This window comes from Panthera uncia, chromosome X (assembly GCF_023721935.1).
Source record: "Panthera uncia isolate 11264 chromosome X, Puncia_PCG_1.0, whole genome shotgun sequence".
Taxonomy (NCBI): Eukaryota; Metazoa; Chordata; class Mammalia; order Carnivora; family Felidae; genus Panthera; species Panthera uncia.
In genome coordinates this window covers 118,441,386-118,455,058 of record NC_064817.1, presented here as the reverse complement: position 1 = coordinate 118,455,058, position 13,673 = coordinate 118,441,386, and the positions used below count along the sequence as shown (strand labels likewise).

At 45.4% G+C, this 13,673-nt stretch overlaps 1 protein-coding gene across 1 annotated transcript in view; it reads right to left on the bottom strand.

Moving 5' to 3' along the window:
• MTM1 (myotubularin 1) overlaps nucleotides 1-13,673 on the bottom strand; it is a 97,293-nt gene that overhangs the window by 40,683 nt on the left and 42,937 nt on the right. The window contains exon 6 of the mRNA XM_049644431.1: nucleotides 11,026-11,127. Coding sequence (XP_049500388.1) covers nucleotides 11,026-11,127 — 102 coding nt within the window. The remainder of the gene's footprint in view (nucleotides 1-11,025; nucleotides 11,128-13,673) is intronic.

Sequence of the window (13,673 nt, the reverse complement as noted above, 5' to 3'; positions counted from 1 at the left end):
AAAATGCAAGGAATGGACTCTCCCCAAGAGCCTCCAGGAGGAACACAAGCCCCACACACCACAATTTTAACCCAGGGAGACTCATTTTCGACCTCTGACCTCTAGGACTGTAAGACTTGTGTTTTCATAGGCCACAAGTTTGCGGCCGTGTGTTGCAGGAGCTTTAGGAAACTAAGAGTTGGAGGGGATGTCTGGAAACAGGCAGTCAGACACAGTGCACACGGGAGGGAATGCCAGTACATCTTCCTCGAAGGGAATTTGGTAATAGCAGTAATTCTACTCTAAGAATGTATCCTAAAACATACATGAACACATACAAAATGATGTATGTGCAAGGTTACCGACCACAGTTTGTGTAACAGCAAATGATTGGCAATGATCTCAACGCCCGTCAATAGAGGACTGAATAAAGTATGGTACGGTCAACAGAGTACTATATGGCCATAAATAGGATGAAGAAGTCCATTATTAGGTGATATGTACTGGTAAATTTAAAATCAAGGTATGGAAGGGCACATATAGCATACTATTGCTAGGGTCAAAGGGGGAAAGAATACAACTAACAAGTTGCATGAACAGGCCTAAACCATCACTGGGTGGACATTAACAGAGTGACAACCCTGGGTGTCTGTGAGGAGGGGAAAGAGATGGGCGAACAGTGCTGGGAGGGAGAGATTTTTACTACATGCCTGTCTTAGTTAGCTCTGGCTAGCATAACAAGTTACCACAGACTGGGGGCCTAAAACAGTGAACATTTATTTCTCACAGTTCTGGAGGCTGTGAAGCATAAGGTCAAGGAGCCAGCATGGTCGGGTTCTGGTGAGACCCACTTCCTGGTCTACAAAGGGCAGCCAACCAGCTCTGGTCCATTGCTTTTCCTCCAAGGTCACTAATCCCATCATGGGGCTCCACCTCCAGGACCTCATCTAAACCTACACCTCTCAAAAGCCCAACCTCCAAATATCATCCATCACACTGGGGGGTTAGGGCTTCAAAGTATGATTTGGGAAGGACACACACATTTGGTCCACAACAATACCTTTTACACTTCCTGAATTTTCAACTACGGTCATATATGGCCTATTTTCAAAATTTTAAAGTAGTACTTGTTGAATAAATGCCCTTTCTCAACAGAATATTCTTATTGATGACTTGGTTGCTGCTGGTTCTTAATTTATTCACTCTACTGACCTTAGTATATTAATTCAACAAACATTTACCAAGGGCCTATTATGAACAAGGTATTAAGTATACAAAAAGATGAGTAAGACCCAGGTACTGTCTGTAAGGGGTTAGAAATCCTCCAAAGGAGAGTGACAAGGAGGCACAACTATCAATCGTGTAAAGAGGAGAGCAGTTAAGTGCCATGAGAGGTACAGATAAAGCACCTGGGGCTCCAGAGAATGCCTAGGTTACTTTTGGAGAGAGGGGCCTGGAAGGGTAAGATGACTTTGGACATGGTAATAACAATGATGTGACAAAAAGGCCCAAATGGGACCCAAACTCCGAAAATATGAGGCCATCAGCAAACACCAGAGCATAGGAGGGGGTAGAAAAAAGTGGGGACAGTTGACAGGTGAGGCCACACACAAAATGAGGGAGATAGAAGTTTGCACTGACACTGACTGACAGGGAGAGACTGGCAAAGTTTTAGGGGCAGGGGAATGTGAGTCGTGTCCGGGGGAGAGGGAAGTGACAGACAGCACGTGCAGGGCTGTACCAGATCGGAGACAAAAAGGAAGCACGGCAACTAGTTTAAGTACCATCTTGGCAGTTGAGAAAAGAGGAGATGAAAACCTGAACCAAGTCAGGCTGGCTTCAGTAAATGTTCAGGAAAAGGGAAATCTTCCAGTGGCCTGGATTTTGGAGGAGGGGAAGACAGCACAAGAAACTGGGAGCACAGATGAGTAGGTTTAAGGGAAAGAGGAGAGATTAATTTTAGACAAATGTTTAGGTGTCAGTTGAAGTTATGGAGCCGCGAAAGGGAAACATGAAGCTTTGGATGTGCAAGTCGTGCCCAGACAGGCAATGCCGGAAGACATGAGGGGAAGGGAGACTGATGAGGGGATGGTGTAGAGCGAGGAAGAGGGGAAGGATGGATTTTTCTAGAAAACCCACACTTAGCGCAAGGAAGCCAAGGAAGCTGAAAAGAAGCTAAAGAGGCAGAGGACCAGGCCCTTCAGATCTCAGAAGCCACACAGAGAGGGGCGCCTGGGTGGCTCAGTCGGTTAAGCGTCCGACTTCGGCTCAGGTCATGATCTTGCGGTCCGTGAGTTCGAGCCCCGCGTCGGGCTCTGTGCTGACAGCTCAGAGCCTGGAGCCTGTTTCAGATTCTGTGTCTCCCTCTCTCTGACCCTCCCCCGTTCATGCTCTGTCTCTCTCTGTCTCAAAAATAAATAAACGTTAAAAAAAATTTAAAAAAAAAAAAAAAAAAGAAGCCACACAGAGAGGTATCTGGAAGCGCGATGGTACAGATGCCCTAAGTGAGCCTTCTGCTGAGAACATCTAACGATGCTGGATAAAACAGAAACCTTTCTAAAAATGCTCCAATGAGCTGGCTGGGGAGGAATAAATACGCAGAGGCTAAAAACTAGCCACAAACAGGAACGCAGAGACCAAGAGGAAAGCACGGGCTTTTACTTCAGGGTACTCACGGAATTGGTTTCCATGGCCTCTTGGGGTTCAAGAGATAGGACATAAGGACATAAAGCCCCAGGCCCACCCAGATGCTAGGATGGGCATCAAACTGGAAATGAGCTCCTGTACAGGCTGGCCTCCCAAGTGCTACAACCTCAGGGTTAAGCACAAATAGGAACTGGCCCCCTGAGACTCCAAGGAACTTACCTGTCTAGATTATTGGTGTTAATTAAGGGAGAAAAAAAATCTCTACTGCTGTCCCCCACCAGGAATTTGTAGCCACACGGCAGCAAATTTAACCAATTTGTAGCCTAAACTCATAAAAGTCGGATGGGCCAGAAGACATCAGGCAGAGAATCTAATCTGTAACCATCCCCCATTTGTGGTGCCCTAAGATGCCTGGCGGAAGGAAATGCCAAACTGTCTTCAATCCTGGCCTCAGAGGATTCCCACAAAGGTCCAAGGAATAGGAGCTCACCGGCAAAAATCACAAAACAGCCTGGGAAACTAGGCACCTCGAGCCAGCAAATCAGAAGCCAGCAGACCAGGCCGGGCTGCAGAGAGCCGTGGTGAATGAAGTCAAAGACATGATATCCTGGGAGACAGATGGATGTTCCAGATCGCATACTTCTTTATACTTTACATATGTTTTATAAACATTTTCTTACAGCTACTCAGTAGTTAAAAAACAAACAAACAAACCTCTGAAAGGAGCGGTGGCTTGAGAACTTACAGGGTCTTGAGTCACGTTCAAAAGCACAGGTTCCCTGGAGTAGGAGGGCGAGAAGTCAGGTGAGCTGTGAAGTGAGCGGCTGCCAAGGACGTGCAGGCAGGCAGTGAACACTAGACTTCTGAACGGGGGTGGCACTGCGGGGACAGCCCAGCTGGGAGCACGGTTCCAGGAGATGGAGAGCAGGGAGAAGAGAGAGACTGACAGAGACCAAGGCCAAGTCTTGGAGGCGGAAGGAGGCACAAGGAGACCCTCAATTGGCACACATTTACTGCTTATCCAAGAAAGAAAAAAGAGTCCTGGGCACAAAGAAAATTGAGAACTAAGACATTCTTCAGTCCTAAAGCCACATCTAGGCTGAAAGACAGGTAGAGGTAGGTGTGTAGGGGTGTGTGTGCGTGCGTGCGTGTGTGTGTGTGTCTACACACAGTACTGCTTCTCATTTCAACTGCCTTCTGAAAATGAGCTGTGTGCTTTTATCCTGTGGTCAGCCTGGGAAGTAAGAGTCCACTAAATTTCAGTCTGAAATTTTTAAAATCTCAAAGCAATTTATAAAAATTTCCCCAATTCTGGACTGAAAAACAAAGGCCCAGGGAAAAGCACCCTTGTTTTTAATAGCCTATCCACAGGACCACTTACACCTCTCATTCAAGTCATCAGAACAGATGTGCACCCCCACAATGCGTACATCGTCATTTTTATAAGCAAGTACAACTGGACTTGAGCGAGAGAGGACACAAGATAGAACCGGCACAGTGCTTCAGCCAGATACCAGATTCGATGCGGCTCACCAAAGCTGGCCCAAAGGAAGAGAGTGCCAAAGACTCAGAAGCAAAGGCAGGAGTCCCAGACACCTGCAAATGCAGACAGGCCCTGTCCTAAAGGTGCAGCCATTTTTAACACCCTGTCCTCCTATGCTGCTCACCGTAGCAGGCGCCACGCCATCGGTCCCCGGAAGGCTGCTAGTATCCATGGAAAAGGCTTTGAGACCCAGCTGTTTCTCTCAAAAGCACAGCCAGAGTCTCCTCTCCTGTGCCTATTCCTACTGCCCACAGGAAGGTCAAGTGTACGAAAACAAACGAGACACTGCCAACCTTTGAAACTACCTGGGTGCTGATGAGCTCACAGAGCAACAAGAGGCAGGAAACCGTGCAGTGTTCGAGAGCTTCATCTAGAACGGCACAGAAAAGTACAAAGCACAGGGACACACACCCGGGTGAGCTGTGCCACCCGGAAAGCAGGAGGCCTACGTGGGGTCAAAAGATGGAAAGAAAGCAACACCGGAAAACCATTTCTGAGGAGTATCATTGCCGCCCCTCATTCACATTTCAAGATGCATTTTGGATTTGACACACCGAAATTTAACACCTTCAATTAATCCTTTATCAAAGTACAACCGGTGGTTTGTTAAGAACAGTAACCTTATCTATATGGCATCTTTGTTTTAAGGGACTTAAAGTGTCTCACATATTATCACAATTACTTTATTAATGTTCTGGGGAAAAAAAGTGTGTTGGGGTAATCATCCTTCTTTGCACCTGCTGGGAAAATGGCGCACGACTGCACAGCTGACACCAAAAGGGCACTTATTGCATGCCAGGCACTGTTGTAAACAGTTTACATTTAATCCTCATAAAAACTCTATGGGGTAGAGACTGTTATTATCCTCATTACAGATGAGAACACTGAAGCACATAAATATTACGTGGCTTCCAAGGTTGCCAAGCAGGTATGCGACTGAGCCAGATTCAGACATGGGCCACTGGACGGCATGGCATGTACTCGTGACCCCACACCAGAAGAGCTCTGTAAACAAGTCCTCTGTCTGCCTCTCCCTCATCAGCGGCTGCCATGAACCTGGTGACCAGGTCCCAGGCTCTACTCCTTCCAGCTCTCCACTTCCCTATGAGTCTACACCCCAGGATTTTTGTCAAAACTCAAGCCATTCACTGCAACAAAATTCAAGACAGTACAGTCTACAGTGGTAAAAACAGATGGAAGTGACTTTATTAATGCCTAAATTAAGTTAAAGAGCATTTTATTCTACATATTCTGCTATTACCTCAAAGACTGTTTTTCAAGCTTTCTAGATGATAATAAACAGAAAACCATACACATTACACTCCCCCTGACCCTGTACACACACACACACACACCTCTGAAACAAACATTTGACCAAACCATATGTGCTTGTATTAGGTACTGTGCTGTTAACATTTTCTCTTCTACTCAATTTAAAAATGTTAGTTGGAAACTAATAAATTGAGTTCATGGCTCAATGATACGTTGGGATTAACAGTTACACACTCATCTAAAATTTATATTCTGTCTGGTTATCCCAACGGAGTAACAAATGAGCAAACAATAAAGGAAATCAATGAAAGAAGAATTTCGGCATGGAGCAAATCACCCCAATGATTACGTACTCTATTCTGTAGTGCTATCAGGCTCTGTTCATATGTACAATTTTTGTTCTGCCTTCAAAAAGTTAAGTCAGAAGTGTGGTCACGTTTCTTATAAAAATATATCATTTACCTAGAAGTAGCATTTACAATGCAGTTTGTAAAAATACAATTTCTAGCGTTTGTCAGGCAAAACAAAAATAAAGCAAGAAAATAAACACTTTGGCTGAAGTGGAAAATGCTACAGGAACAATGTTCAAGTCTTAATGGATTGACATAATATAGAAACAATCGAATGGGTTGGGGTCGACTGTGGGTGGCTAAACTGCTCAAGTTCAATTCATAGTTTAGGTCGCAACAACAGGTGTTGGCAAGGATATGGAGAAAGGGGAACCCAGTTACACTGTTGGTGGGAATGCAAACTGGTGTAGCCACCCTGGAAAACAGTATGGAGGTTCCCTTAAAAACAGAACTACCCTACAACGCAGCAATTGCACTGCTAGGAAGGATAGAAAGGATATAAAAATACAGATTCGAAGGGACACATGCACCCGATGTCTATGACAGCGCTACCAACAATAGCCAAAGTATGGAAAGAGCCCAAATGTCCACCGACTGATGAATGGATAAAGAAGATGTGGTGTATGTATGTATGTGTACAGACACAGACACACACACAGACACACACACACAATGGAATACTACTCAGCCACCAAAAAGAATGAAATCTTGCCATTTGCAAAGATGTGGATGGAGCTAGAGTGTATTCTGCTAAGTGAAATAAGTCAGAGAAAGACAAACACCATATGATTTCACTCACGGGTAGAATTTAAGAAACAAAACAGACGAACATAGGGGAAGGAGCAAAAAAGAGAGAGGGAAACAAACCACAAGAGACTCTTAACGATAGAGTTAAGAGGGTTGATGGAGGGAGGGGGGCAGGGGATGGGCATTAAGGAGGGCACTTGTTATCAGCAGCACTGGGTGTTGTATGTAAGTGATGAATGACTAAATTCTACACCTGAAACCAATATTACACTATATGTTAACTAACTAGAATTTAAATAAAAATTTGAAACAAATAAAAAAACAAAGTTTAAGTCCTAACGTGAACACACTGCATGGTGAAAATACTACTGAGGAAGGAGGCAAGACAGAGCCAAAGGGGTGGTCGGAAAGCAAAAAGCCCCCTAGTACACTGTTCACCCCATGGCTGGATTTGGAACCTAGGTCTCCCGGCCTCCATACACCATTTCATGGATACAACAGCAAGATTACTTGTGGCCTCAAATGCTTACAATACAAAAAAAATTCACTGAGATAATCTGCAGCTGATTTACCAGTTTCAACAATGTTAACAAAGTGATATTTTTCAAGCAGGGCCCTTTGTATTGTTTAATGCAATCAGGCTTAGATTAGGGCTTCCAGGAAATCCCTTTCTGGCACACTCACATTCCCCACTATGGCAGTGTGCAAACTTTTATTTCCCTCCTGTCTCAGAGGAGTAATTTGTCCCTTCTCCTTTCCCAAACTGCCCCACCAACTGGGCTTCACCCTGTCCCCCTCAGCCTTCCCCAGGGATCCTGCTCCAGAAAGATCCCTTCTCTCTCTTGCCTTGAAAAGAGGCAAGGCTCCTCTCCCCTGCACCCAAATATATTCATTCACCTTTCTCGGGTTCTAAGTGAAACACTTCTTCCCTCAACCCGGCTGATACCCCTTTGTTTTTTAAACACCACCAACTCTTTCTTTAGATCCCTACCAACTGGCTTCTGTCTCCGCGCTCGGGCCACTTTTCCAGATTCAAAAAAGTCGGGATATGGAACAGTTCTGTATCGGGGCCACACATGTGTGTCCTATCTCTTGTGTCACATCTGTGAATAGTACGAGGTAGCAACCACTCCTCATTTGCGCCCTCTGCTCCCTGACGCCACCCAACACAGTGCCCTGAAATGAAGTCATGAGGCGGCTGTACATGTCAACTTGCAGAGCAGGAACGGATATTCCAAAAGCCACGCTAATAGCTGATTGGTTTTTAGCTGTATCTTGTATTGATTTGATGACTAGTTTAACTTTTTTTTTTTAAGCTGACTTTTAGTGGTTAAAATTTAGAGAATGTAATTTCCTAAAACTTTGTATAAGCAATCAGGCTCACATTTTTTCTCAAGTTTGTCACTTTACTGACTTCCCAAGGAAGACGTAGTGATTTCTAGCACAGGTACAAGAGCTACGGTGAAGTACCACAGACCTGGGGAATCAACCCCTCTGGGGATTGCTCCAGTGGCAACTTGCCATCCTAGGTGCCTGAGCTCCATCCACAACGTCCAGAAATGCATCCCGTTCATTTCCATAAAATGGATTTTTCCTTCACTTTCTACTAGCCCTGAATTCAATAAAAAAGCCATCATTATACAACTCCCATGCAGAAGTCATTATGCTGAGGTGAGAAAAATAAAGGCTGGTCCCCGCCTTGATAAGCCCATAGTAGAGCAGGAGGTAGGCAATTACTACATAATTATTACGTAAGGCAGACTGAGGTAAGTGCTTTAATGGAGGGACCTGCAAAGTCTAACAAGTGAGAGGCCAGACCAACCCTACAGGGGGCGGTGAGGGATGCACACAGTATGTAAAAGGACTTAGGGCTGAGCGAGGTGGTGGAGGATGGGCTTTAAAGAGACAGGAAGCCTGCTGGTAAAGGGGATAGAAAAACCAAAGACTCCACGCTGAGAAAGCTCCATGTATACCAGAGGAGCACACGGTGGAGCACAGGGTATAAGCCACGGGAAGTCACTGAGCATTTTGTGTGTGCGTGTGTGTGGAGAGTGGGACGCACTTCCACTAAAAACAACTGGCAGCACCGTGAAGAGTAAATTGGAAGGAGAGAAAGTGAAAGAACAGAAGCCAGTTAGGAAGCATGGCTTAAAAGAGGAAGCACAAGCAGAAATGGGAAGAAATATGTGAGAGTTACTAGTAAGTAGAACCTCTAAGATTTGGAATGGATGTAGCTATGGGTGGCAAGGCAGCAAGGGAATAAGACAGTTGACTACAAACTCTCGAACCTGAGCAAGTGAGGATCCTCCCGATTGAGGGACATGTAGGCTGAAGAACAGGTCTGGTGAGCTGCAAAAAGTCGGGAGAGACAACAAGCTTGTGATTCTCATGGACTTCCACAGGAAGATGTTTAAGAATTAGGCTTGTTAGATTCACTGGAGGCCAGCATCAGGGCTAGATTTTGAAATCACCAATATAGCAGTGGCGGCCTACACTACAGGACGAAACAAAACCATCAAGGCAAAGTGTGTAACAGGAGAAGGTGTCTGAGAGCAGACCAGCACCGAGATGGTCCACCAAGGAAAAGACAGAGGCAGTGGAGACTGGGAAGGGCAGTCAAGTTGGCAGAATAACACAGAAACCAGGACTTGCTAGAACGGGTGCTCAAAACTGGTGAATTCTGAGGGAAGATCAAACAGAATAAAGACTGAAGTGAGCCACTAGATTTGGCCAGTAAGAGCCTGAGTTCCAAAAAGGTACCTGCAATAAAGGTAGATACTGGGGGCACCTGGGTGGCTCAGTCAGCTGAGCGTCCGACTTCGACTCAGGTCATGATCTCACGGTCTGTGAGTTCGAGCCCCGCGTCGGGCTCTGTGCTGACAGCTCAGAGCCTGGAGCCTGCTTCGGATTCTGTGTCTCCCTCTCTCTCTCTGCCCCTCCCCCACTCATGCTCGTTCTCTCTCTCTCTCTCTCTCTCTCTCTCTCTCTCTCACTCTCTCTCTGTGTCAAAAATAAACATTAAAAAAAAATTTTTTTTAAAGGTAGATACTGAAATGGGCTGGAGGAATGAATAAACTGGAGAGGAGAACAGACTATTCTTTCCAGAACTTTGGATGGAGGTGAGAGATGGGACAGTAGTTTAGGAGAAAGTTGGTGTAACAGCTGACTTTTTAGGGGAGTATACCCTAAAAGAGACAAAAGATGCCAGAGAGATGGACTTATAGGAGCAAATTTCTGATTATTTCAGGCCAGATATGCAAAGCCTAAGACAGAACACACTCCCTAACTGAATTTTCATGGATTAGACTTACATTCACACGTTCATATTCCAAAGATGTGTTCCCATAAAACTGTATTAGCCCTAATAGTTAAGGAAATTGTTTAGTTCTTAAATAGGTTTTCAAACCCACATTTAATCAAAAACTGAGAAAAGGTTGAAAACGTGTTCAACTCTGTATCATTACATTTGTTTAAAGCATTACATGTGAATCTGTAATCAACACATGACTCATGAGTTCTTCATATCTTTCTAGACCTCCAGTCTTTGTATAATTGTCCCTTCCATCAACCATGAATTTCCTTCGGCCAAAACAACCGTCGATGAAATCTGGGAAGAGAGGAACCTTGTCTCACTAGAAAAAAAAAAAAACAAAAACAAACCTCAGGCCTCTATTGCCAAAAAGCCCTAAAAGACGGCCTCAGGGAGAAAGGCTACATTACAAATGATCTCCTTCAGGGGCACCTGGGTGGCTCAGTCGGTTGAGCGTCCAACTCCAGCTCAGGTCATGATCTCACGATTCGTGGGTTCGGGCCCCACGTTGGGCTCTGTGCTGATAGCTCGGAGCTTGGATGGAGCCTGCTTCAGATTCTGTGTCTCCCTCTCTCTCTCTCTCTCTCTCTCTGCCCCTTCCCTGCTCATGCTGTTTCTCTCTCCCTGTCTCTCAAAAATAAACAATTATTAAAAAGAAAACAAAAATCAAATGATCTCCTTGATCCCCTTGTCTACGCAGTGGCATACTCATCCTAGACTCAAAGCAAAGGCACTTATTTATATTTATATTTATATTTAAATTTAAAGAATTACTTCCTTGCCGTCCCCGTAGCAGGTGTTTGCCTCCAAGTTTGCTTAGACTAGAGCAGGGAAGGAGAGGGGAGAAGAGGTGCAAGCCAGGCACGATGGAGAAAGGAAGGTGCCGACGGTCCGCCTCGCTACCTCATGCCTTTTAAAGAGGGTGAGCCAAGGCGGGGGGCGCCCTGGGTGGGGGGAGAGCACAGGCTGCCCAGGGTGATGCTCCAGTCACCTGGGGTGAGCCATCCCACATGGACTAGCGGAGGAGAGGCCTGCTCCCCCCCACCCCCGGAACAATTCAATCATCTTTAATAAACGTCCTGGCATATGTATCATGCCGGGAAGTACAGCACAGAGCGTAAGATGAAAGAGTAGACTCCCAACAGCCCCCCAGTGCTGGGGAGAACCCTGGAATTTACCAGACTGTGTGCCAGGGGAAAGGCGTATCTCGTGAGAATGTCAAACATATCCCTTCTGCTGTGGCCTTCCTGTTTCAGCGCAAACCTCAGGTTCCTCATGTCCTAGGGGGCAGACAGATTCGACAGTTCAGTCTTCAAATAAAGTGACATTCCTTAGCAAAAAATCTATTCAACTAAAGGAGTGGAAGATTCACTTACCTGAAAGGACAATTAATCGAGATTACTAAGAAAATCACTTTGGTTTGTGTGGTATTTTGAAATATCCAGTTTAAGAACACCTCAAAACACTCCCCATCGTAGTCACGAATGTAAAAACAAAGCAACTAGTGCTAAAAAGAAGACAGAGCTACAATCATTTTGTAACGAGAAAAATCACACCCTGCCTTGCACACCCTCTACGGTGTCTATCCGCTCCAACTGGCTGCTGCGGTATTTTCATCACAAAAGAGTGTTTTATTCATAGAACTTTTCAAATGTGTACCTGCTATCACATGTAATCTCAAAATTGTCAAATGTGTCAGGAAAACACGGAAGCTTTCTCCCTCTGCTTCCTGCTACTTTCAAGTCTAACAGTTCAGGAAATGCTTGGCACGGTAAGTGCTCATGCAAAGCAACGGGACATATTCTTCCTATCGAGTTGACTTGCACAGAGTTCCAGATAAACCACAGTGAAGGACTCCTATGCTTCCAGGAACTAAAAATCAATGCTCAAACGTGGATTGTAAAAACAGCTTCTAATATGTAGCTCTTTGATAAGAAAACCTTCTTTTAAACCAAACCCAAACCAAAAGTGCTCCCTTATATATCAAGTTGTTTTTATAGAACATTCTGTCTTCTCTTTGAAGTGAGGGGTTTTAAGCTGTCTCTTAAGTTGATCATGGTGCTGTGACCAAGTGATGGCTGAGCACTAAAACCGGCACATTCTGCACTGTGCTTTCAGCTACAAAAAAACGAGCCCTGTGCTGGACCCTGGGGTACTTCGTCTTGGACATCACCATCTTTATATTTGTTTCAAAGTGCTTTTTCATTTATTATCTCAGGAGCACATTTAAAGCTTCGTAAGTCTTTGGCATGAAGGACTAGCAAGCTCCTTGCCATATAAAAGACATCCCAGAATGCCACTGGCAGCAGAGGCGGTATAAAGAACTGGACCCTAAGACCTCTGATGAGTGACCCAAGATTGCTCACTCTGTACACAGATGGCATCTGCCGGGCCTTGCCAGCTACAGGATTCTGTGCTTTTGTTTTTAAAAGCACATAACTGAATAAAATCCAAAAGCCGATTCACAACATATTCCAAGAAAACTGGGTTATTAGTTGCTGGCTCGTGATGCGAAGAAGTAGTCAAATAAAAGGGAATAATCATCTCACTGGGATGACATGGTTTGAAAGGGTCTGCAACCGAGCCATGAGCACAGCCCTGGATCGCCAAGGATCCGCAAGGCTGAAAGACCCGCACAGAACTTCCCTCCTAACAGCCCGGGGTCAGATGATAATGTCGGAACCTCACTGCTCTTCACCCCTTGGCCAGAAATTAGACCATTTCTGGATAACCATTTATTTTGATCTATCAGTGATTCAAACAACTACTTGCACTGTGCCAAAGCACAAGTGATTCAAGCAACTTCTTGTTGCCATCTGATTCAGATGTAATTAAAGGACAGAAAGAATTACTACCTCATCTTGCCAACAAGAAAATTGAAACGGAAAAGGCAACTGACTCACAGGCAGCAGCTCACCAAATCTGCAAGAGAAATATGAGCCGATCCTAAGTGGTAAGTTCCACCTGGTCTCCTGAGAGCCTGACTTGTCAGGGAAGAGGCACCTGACAAAGAGCCTTGTGGCAGAAGAACTGGACGGTCAGACCCTCGGCCTGTTTGACAAGTGGGTCCTGTGATGATCCACCAAGCCTCGCTGTAGTAAGTGAGTCCAAGTGAACATCCCCCCATTGCACCAACACCGAGGGGCTGATTTACGGACACATCATTTCTATAACGCATTTCTATAGAAACAACACCCATCACCGCTGACCTCGAAATACCACGCTGTCTTTAAAGCGAGTAAACGGGGGTGCGGCATGGAAGAAGAGAGGAGGTTCTGTGATGGTAAGGTTTGGCTTGCTCTTTTTTTTTTTTTCCTTAAGGCTCCAAGGTGTCAGCAGGGGCTCCTGTGGTGCCTGGTTAAAAATTCGCATATTCAGAGCTACGTTCTCCTCTGCTGCTAGATGACACCCACTGGGACTTGCATCCCCAGGGTGAAAGACGCTGCTGGCAAGCCAAATTCCCCACGTGCAGAGCCGATAGGACCAAATTTGGGGGGCTCAGAACTACCCATGTCAGTAGAGTAACAGCTGCACGATGCTTCTTGATGCCAGCTGGAGCTGACCTCCGAGACAGAAGCATCCGCCTTGGACCCAGCAGGGTCCCTTTCTATCACCTTCAGGTCTGTTCTATGAACATGGGATTGGACTCTTGAGACATCGCCATTCCCAGGGAGAGAACGGAATTAAGAGGCTGAGCCACAAGTGTTCTAGGCCGTCATCTTTGGGCTGAACGCTAATACTGAGAAACGTGTGTAACATTTGCAAGTGATGCCTGGTGGAGTTGTTCCTAAGCTCTTTGTTTTTATAATAAGCAGTCAAAGGGGGA